General features: G+C 39.8%; 1 protein-coding gene across 13 annotated transcripts in view; it reads right to left on the bottom strand.

The window, feature by feature from the left end:
* Positions 1-7,693: 7,693 nt before the first annotated feature.
* adgrb1a (adhesion G protein-coupled receptor B1a) overlaps positions 7,694-9,296 on the bottom strand; it is a 563,161-nt gene continuing 561,558 nt past the window's right edge. For all 13 annotated transcript variants that reach the window (XM_072569963.1, XM_072569962.1, XM_072569956.1 and 10 more), the window contains one exon: positions 7,694-8,624. In XM_072569963.1, coding sequence (XP_072426064.1) covers positions 8,430-8,624 — 195 coding nt within the window. In that variant the 3' untranslated portion in view covers positions 7,694-8,429. The remainder of the gene's footprint in view (positions 8,625-9,296) is intronic.

The following is a 9,296-nucleotide window of genomic DNA, read 5'->3' as shown; positions in this document are numbered from 1 at the left end:
TTTTAACTGTAAAACATAAGTGAATTGCATTAAATCATTCAATGCAATTCAATTCAGTGCTGACTTCAGAATGTAAGGTTTCAACACTTTCATCTTGAAAAGAGAAATCATCAAATAAACCAGGTTGCAATGTCAGACTGATTTTATTTGAATCTTCATGGATATCTTATCCGTACTACTTTCAATCTCTGTATGTGATTTCCAGTCAATAACAGCATCTGTTTCTATCTTGTAACTTTGAGGAATTGTTGTATGCTAAACTAATTGTTGACTTCCTGAAGACAAAAGCATTGATTTCTTTTTAAATTTGGAACATTAAAAAGTACTGAAAAGGGGACTAAACAAGTTGTGCAAATTCGCAGTTCACATTATACTCTGTCTACATGCCTGATGTGGATGTAACAATTGCCTAACATTTACACAGATTCCAGAGCCAAAACAAAATTACAAGGGAAATGTTATACATTCTGATAATCATCCTGCTCATGAGGAATTTGACGTCTATAGCAGGAAGTGCCTAAGCTGAAACAATTGTCTTATTTCAGGATGGCTTTGACTTTTTTGCAAAAAGGATTTGAGGAAAAGTGTTATATTTAATGCTGGGAGCTTTCATCAAGTAGGGCAACGCTCTCGGGGTGACCATTGACAGTGAACAGCCCACTTTCAACATGTATCCATCTGCCCTCTGATCGATGGCTTTCAGCATTTTATTTTCAAGGTTTCATCATTGCATTTCCTGTTTGCATCAAAGAAGAATAAAAGAAGTAAAGAGTATAGCACGGAAACAGACCCTTCAGCCCTCCAAATCTGTGCTGATCATCATGCCCTAACTAAACTAAAAAACAAACTTCCGGCCCTTAATCGGTCAAAATCATTATATTCCCCCCCCCAATCAGATACCTCATACATGTTGCCAATGTACCTGCTTCCACCTTTTCTGGCAGTGCGGTCTGGGCACTTAGCACTTACCACTCTCTGCCTAAAAACTTCCCTTGCACCTTGAAACTTCAACCCTAGGAAAAAGCCTCTGACTATCCAACTGTCTATTTGTGCCTCTCATAATTTTGTCGACTTCCATCAGGTCTCCTCTCAGCCGCCATCTTTCCGGTGAAAACAATCCTAGTCTTTTTAACCTTGCCTCATATCAAATGCCCTCGAGGCCAAGTCACATCTTGCTGAACCTTCTCTGCACTCTCTCAAAAGCTACCACTTCCTTCTGGTAGTGTGGCGACCACAACTGCACACAATAATCTAATCTAATCTAACAAGGGTTTTATGTAGCTGCAATGTGGCTTGGCAACTCTAGTACTCTATGCCCTGGCCTGAGGGATCTACTACTTATAATATAATTCACATTTAAATTTGATCCTCCAAAATACATCACCTCACATTTATCTGGATTTAACTCCATCTGCCATTTCTGTGCCCAAGTCGCCAATCTATCTATATCCTGTTGTGTCCTTTCAAAATCGATGGCAATATCGGCAACTCCACCAATTTTCATGTCATATACAAACTTACTTATCAGACCACCTACATTTTCCTCCACATCAGATGTATATACGACAAAAAATAGCTGTACTACATTTAGTGAGCAGCCATTTAAAAAGACTCAGAGATGGAAGTATTTAAAGTCATAATGAGCTAAGTCTTGAAACTGTTTTCTTTGTAATTGCAAACAATAAGCAAATAATTAGTTGATGTCAAACAAAAATGAACAGTTCAGGCACACAAGGAGAAAACCCCTTGTAGCAGGAGCTGTCTATCATAGATTGTCTTCTCAGTTGTGATAGAATCATAGAATATGTCAGCACTGGAGACCACTGGACCTATTATGATTGTACCAGATCCTTTTATGATTAATTCAGTTACTCCACTCCCCTAATTTTTTCACTTTCAAAAGTTTATTTAAATCTGTTTTTGAAGACAACTATCAAGTCTGTATGCTATATCATATCAAACAAATCCCTAATCACTCATTGTAGCAAAACGTGTTTTTGCTCAAAAGTGATTCTCGTTCCTTTGTTAATCACCTTAAATCTGTGCCCATTGGCTATTGACACTTTGATCGCTGGAATATTTCGCTTTTATCCACACACCGTCCTGACTTGAAGTGTTATCATTAGTCCTTAATGTCACTGAGTCAAGAACTTCTTCCCTGAGAGGACTCAGATCTGGACATTACAGATGTCAGAATTTCAACAAGACAACTGACCATCACCTGTAGGGATAGGCAATAAATACTGGCCTAGCCAGCAACATACAGTTCCCATGGACGGGTATAGAATAGTTCACTCTGGCACACCCTTCACGATTTTAAATACCTCCATCAATTCTCTTCAGCCTCTCTTATCAGAACTGCCTCACATTTTCCAGACTGCTATCTGTCATCACTAAAACCAAATGAGTAAATCTTGTCTGTGTCCTCTCCAAAATGTTCATATCTTTCCCAAAATATGATGATCAAAAGTGCACACAAGACCAGCTGGGGCTGGATTAGTTCTTTTTAATATATTGAGGAAGATTTAACTCAGACAAGTCCATTTTTAAAATGGAAAATTCAAAGAGCAATCAGCTCTGTGAACAGTCAATGAATACTGACAGAGGCTTTGATAATGGGGCATCATAGATGAATACAATTCTGTCTTTACTTAAAATCTATACATGGTTACATTGAAGCATGGATCAAAAGATAGTGACCAGGAATACAAGTTCTGCCTTTTTGTTTGATTGCCACACTGCTTGAAACTGTGACATTGTTTTTAGACACAAAGAAAATAGGACCAAGAATAGGCCATTTGGCTCTATGCGCCTGTTCCACCACTCAACATGATCATGGCTAATCATCCAACGCAGAATCTTCACTCCACTTTCTCCCCATACACTTCTATCCCTTCAGCCTGAGGAATTGTGTATTGTTTTTCTCGAAAATATTTATTTTTCTCCAATTGCTTTCTGTGGCAGAGAATTCCAAGGTTCACCAGTCTCTGAATGAAGAAATTTCCCCTTGTCTTGTCCTCCATGGCCTACCCCATATGGTCAGGCTGTGAACCCAAAGTTCTGTACTGCCTAGTTACTGGGAACACCCTACCTGTGTTCATTCTGTCTGGTCCTGATAGAAATTTTAAATTTCTATAAGATCTCCCTTCAGTCTTCTAAAATGCAGTGAATTTATTTATTTATTGTCATGTGTACCTTGCCACACAAATACAGTGAAAACTGTTGTATGGTGTCACAACTCTCAGCACCATCTTAAAATGCTGTACAATAAACCAAAACATAGAATATAAAAGCAGAAAATGTAAAAAAAAGGAAGTGTTCAACTTTACTGTCCTTCTTGTTAAGTGCTCCATCATGGGCCTGGTGGCCAGGTGTGATTCTCCTTGAAATATAGTTGTAATTGATCCAATATCTCTTTGTATGTCATCCTGCCAGCCCAGGAATTGGTCAGAAAAGCATTTGTTGTACACCCTCCATAGTCAGAACATGCTTCCACAGACAAGGAGTCCAAAACTGAATGCAATACTCCAGATGTGGTCTCACCAATGCCTTGAACAATTGCAGCAAGGGTTGTCGCTTGAAGAAAGATTGCTTAGCTCATTATAGACATGACTGAAAATCAGAAACTTCTTGTTTATGCAGTTAAATACCATGCCAAAAAATGATTTGGAGACGCCGTTGTTAAGTGTGGGGTGTACAAAGTTAAAATTCACACAACACCAGGTTATAGTCCAACAGATTTATTTGGAACCACCAGCTTTAGGAGCACTGCTCCTTCATCAGGTGGTTGTGGAGAATAAGATTGTAAGACACAGAATTTATAGCAAAAGTTTCCAGTATGATTTAACTGAAATTATATATTGAAAAAGACCCAAATTGTTTGTTAAGTCTTTCATATTTTAGAATGACCATGTTGGCTTCATTTCTTTCATATGTAAATTACATTTTAAAAAAAGTTACATTCTCAAGTGCACTTTAACAACTGATATCATGTCGGCTCAGATAAGGTATTGAAGGTGTTAACTCCCTGTGAGGCTGTCTGTGCCACAATGATCAGACTGATTCTAATCTAAAAAACAGATTTTCAGAATCTTACATGGATTCATGCAGTTTTTGAGCAAAGTAAAATGTAATTCTGCAAGTACAAATTCACCCCACAAACCTATGTATGTGTGCATGAAGGGGTGTGTGTGTGTGTGTGGAGGGGGGGGTTGGGAGAGGGTGTGTGTGTGCGTGAGTGCATTAGAGAGGGTCTGAGTGCGTGTGTGTGTGTCTGTGTCTGTATTGTGTAATGGGGTCACCTGTAGTGTGACATGAATCCAGCGACCCGGTTGAGGCCATCCCCATGGGTACTGAACTTGGCTATCAGCCTCAGCTCAGCCACTTTTCGGTGTTGCCTACCCCGAAGTCCGCCCTGGAGGATGGTTGCTCCAAGGTCGAATGCTCCGGACTGCTGAAGTGTTCCCCAACTGGGAGGGAACACTCCTATCTAGTGATTGTTGTGCGGTGTGCATTCATCCGTTGCTGTACCTCTGTTTCGTCTCGCCAACGTACCATGCCTCAGGGCATCCTTGCCTGCAGAGTATGAGATAGAAAATGTTGGCTAAGTTGCATGAGTACCTCCCATGTACATGGTGAGAGGTGCCCCCACACATAATGGTGGTATCCATGTCGATATTCTGACATGTCTTGCAGTGTCTACCGTGACAAGGTTGTATGGTATTGTCCTGAAAGCCGAGCAGTTTTCTCCGAACAATGATCTGTTTGAGGTTTGATGGCTGTTTAAAGGCAAGAAGTGGAGGTGTGGGGAAGGTCTTGGCGAGGTGCTCATCCTCATTGATAATGTGTTGCAGGCTGCGAAGAACATGGTGTAGTTTTTCAGCTCTTCGGAGAGTAGTCCATGTTGAGTTTGATGGTGGGATGAAACCTGTTGATATCACTGTGTAGTTTTTTCAGTGACTCCTCTCCATGGGTCCAGAGGAAGAAAATGTCATCAATGTACCTGCTGTATAAGGCTGGTTGGAGGTCCTGTGTAGAGAAGTCTTGTTCGAATCTGTACACAAAAATGTTGGCATACTGGGGTGTAAATTTGGTCCCCATGGCTATTCCATGTGTCTGGATGAAGAATTGTTTATCAAAGGTGAAGACGTTGTGATCAAGAATAAAGCAGATGAGTTGTAGGACGGTGCTTGGAGATTGGCAGTTGTTGGTGTTGAGTAGTGAGAGTGTTGCTGTGATGCCGTCATTGTGGGGCATGCTGGTGTAGAGTGCTGAACTCTCCATTGTGACGAGGAATGTTCCCGGTTCGACTGGTCCACGGGTGCTGAGTTTCTGTAAGAAATCTGTAGTGTGGGGGTCTCCTGTACAATAGGTTTCAAGATACCGTTGACATAGTCAAAGAGGTTCTCACACAGAGCACCATTGCCTGATACAATGGAACATCCTGGTGTATTGGCTTTGTGTATCTTCGGAAGGCAGCAGAAGTCACCGACGCAAGAAGTACGTGGGATAAGTGTGCATAGGGAGCTCTGAAGGACTGGGTCCAATGTGCCAATCAACGTGTTTAGCTCACGGGTGTGTAGTTTGGTTGGATCGGCTGATAGTTGCCTGTAGTGTTCCTGGTTGTTCAGTTGTCGGAATACTTCTTTGCAGTAATCTGTTCCATTCTGAATCACGATGGCTCCTCCTTTATTTGCTGGTTTGACGACAATGTTGTGATTGGTTTTCAGAGCATGGATGGCATTGCGTGGTGATCGGGTGATGTTCTGCTCTACCTTGTGGGTATAGCTGATGAATCTTGCATTTATATATTTCCTGACGGTTTGAGCATTCATGTCGAGCTCAGGGCAGCGGCCCTCCAGTGGGAGGAGTGTTCCATCCCAGGCAGAGAACATTTCAGCAGTCCGGGGTATTCGACCTCGGACCTTCGGGTGACCATCCTCCAAGGTGAACTTTGGGACAGGCAACAACGAAAAGTGGCCGAGCAGAGGCTGATAGCCAAGTTCGGTACCCATGGGGATGGCCTCCACTGTGATGTTGGATTCATGTCACACTACAGGTGACCCCATTGCACTATAAACACACACACACACACACCCTCTCTCATACACTTACATACATACACACACCCTCTCCCACCTGCACCCCCCCACACATACCCATACCCACATACACATATTGGTTTGTGGGGTGAATTTGTACTAGCAGAATTACATTTTACTTTGCTCAAAAACTGCATGAATCCATGTAAGATTCTGAAAATCTGTTTTTTTAGACTACAATCAATCTGACCATTGTGGCTCAGACAGCCTCACAGAGAGTTAACACCTTCAATACCTTATCTGGGCCGACATGACACCAATCGTTAAAGTGCACTTGAGAATGTAACTTTTAAAAAATGTTTTGCAATTTGCATATGATTTACATGGTCATTCTAAAATATGAGAGACTTAACAACAATTCAGGTCTTTTTCAATCTATAATTTCAGTTACATCACACTGGAAACTTTTGCTATCAATTCTATGGCTTACAATCTTATTCTCCACAACCACCTGATGAAGGAGCAGTGCTCTGAAAGCTAGTGCTTCCAAATAAATCTGTTGGACTATAAGCTGGTGCTGTGTGATTATTAACTTTATGCCAAACAATGGCCCTCATTTTTTATTCTTGAAAACCAAATGTGTATAACTGGAGATGTCAATTAGAACCTTGCGGAAATTTTAAATCTAAATTAGAATTGATCAGAGAGCTGCTCCCTTTATGAAAGTGACTGGATTGATTCTAGAGTTAAACATTTTCAACAGTTCTGACTTACTTAGCTGGAAAATAACCCTGAAAATCTAAGACACAAAACCCCTTGACTAACTCTTGGGTAAATCCACAATTAACATATCAATCACTCACACTGACCCCTTGACTAACCTCTAGATTGAATATCACCTCAGGTGTACAGCCATACTCAGCTACTTATTCATCACTTTTCACTTCATGAATTTGCTTATCTATCACATTACCCACTTGTCACCCAAGAATCTTATCCAGCTGCTGCTCCACTGAGCTGCCATACTAACCACATAGAATCTCATCCATGTAACCTTCCACAATGTCAACCTCATCCATCTGTCACAGCACCCACTCATCCAATCTCTAACATCTAAATGTACCTGGAAACTTACCATACGGAATCCCATTCTGTAGAAGAGGGTGTTTCCTATCTCTCCTCTACTTTTGTCCCCTTAGAAGGAACTCTCCCAAGGAAAGCTGATTGCTACATTTCCATTAATGTGAAGCAGAGCCAAGTCAAGTAATTTCTGGTAAAAATGCAGAGCAGGTCCAAGACAAAGGGAATTTTGAGCCAAATGGTAACCTAAGGATGTTTGCCACTCTTTGGAAAATCCAGTCCGTTGTACAGCATAAGCATTTGAAGTGACGGTCTCGACATAATTGCTAGAAAGTTGCAGTGGCAGTATATACTGCACTGGCAGTATCAAAAATGTCCATTACTTTTCAGAGAGCTGTTTGTGGCCATCAGATTCTATACATTGCCATTCTTAATAAAAATCAATTTGGTGTAACTTTGGAACAGAAAATTGTAAAGAAAAACTGGGAAATTCACATTCCTGATGCATTGGGTTTTAGATGATCTCACCCCTTGATTTTTTTTTCTTGGATCGCTACAATAAACACACTGTGTATAGTTTACTCTTTTATTAGAAAGGAGACATTCAATTTGTGCTCTGAAAACTGTACATAAAACTGACTAACACAGATCTAGGAAACCAGAACCAGTTTAACCAACCATAAAAGTAGAATCTCCGAGGGTCAACGATTATTAAACACATGGCATAACATTAGCTTAACTCTGTCATTGTACATAACACTGTTAAATTCTGTTAACTTAACAGGAAATTAAACACAGTAGAAAGATATTTAAGCTAAAAGTCAATAGGTGTAATAATTACATATTATACAGCAGGGCAGCCATGGCCTTGTGCTTTCAATTTATATATCTAAAATCTTGACAGGTACATCACAGTTTTTTTTAAGTATGTTCATTGTATTTACTGTTTGAAATTTCATTTTTTAATATAATACACAATATGACAAGAAAATGCCATTAAATTTTGATGCAAAAAATGCTTGCATATCAAGCAATCAACACTAAACTGAAGTTACTTGTTTTTTTTTAATATATTTATATATATATTTATATATATATATTTGCCCATTACTGTCTTTGATAAGAGTTTCTGGACTACGGTTACTGTGTTCGCTAACGTGTTTTCTCACCGTAGTGAGACAACACGACGCTGACTGCATCACAAGGTTTAAAACAATATCTCTCTGAGAACAAGATTTCTGTACTGTAATAAGGTTTCAAAAGAAACCAATCTGTTTTAAAGTTTAAAAAAAAAAGTCACTCCTCAGGTCAGACTTCAGTCTGAAGATCAATGATGTCCTGTCCACCAAGTGGTATTGTGGCTCCCGTTTTTTCCCATTCCACCGTTCTCATTTCTAAGGGAGACTGATGGGTGGGATCCAGTTCCTTTTTAATCCATGCGGGTGGAGATTGTACCTTTCGGATTCCTTCCCAAGGCCGCTTGATTGGAGTCTGCTTCTCTTGCTGTTGGGAAAATGGTCAGCTTATTAATCACGGTTAAAATCCAAGGAAACCCAAGTGCAGAGTTCCAATCAAACTGTTTCATGTTCATTGTAATCATGTTACACCAATGCATACTGAGACAATATAAAACATTCTGAAACACACAGTAGACCAATCCGCATCTGAAGGAGAGAGATTATACTTTGAGCTGAGAAGCTGTGTTAGAATAAATGCTGTTTTTCCATTAGTTGCGTTTCCAATGCATGGAATCTGTGCAAGCGGAATGAGTTTCTGAAAATACGCACAAGACGTAATATAATCAATTGCAAAGAAACATTGTGTTGGTCTACTCAAGTTAATTTTGTGTAATGATTACCTGATCCAGAAAGGTATTAAAGTGAAATTCATTGAAAATATACTAAACTTATAGCTTGTTTTATTTTCCACTGATGAAGAGTAAAATTGTTCCTGTGTTGCTGTGACTAAATAAATAGCCTTCATTTGAGAGTTGGAGCCAGGTCAGTTTTGTAGAAGAAATCCATTCAGATGTAAGGTTAATGGATCTAAGAGCTTCAGGTGAATTGTATTTATGAGCAGAACTCACTTACATCGAAACTTTCATAATCTTTTAGGAATTTTGGCCTTTTGGATCTAGAATATGTTTGTCTCTGAATGTAAATGTGTAAGAAATTC

The sequence above is a fragment of the Chiloscyllium punctatum genome, chromosome 5 (genome assembly GCF_047496795.1).
Source record: "Chiloscyllium punctatum isolate Juve2018m chromosome 5, sChiPun1.3, whole genome shotgun sequence".
NCBI classification, from domain to species: Eukaryota; Metazoa; Chordata; class Chondrichthyes; order Orectolobiformes; family Hemiscylliidae; genus Chiloscyllium; species Chiloscyllium punctatum.
This window is presented reverse-complemented; position numbering and strand designations above follow the sequence as displayed.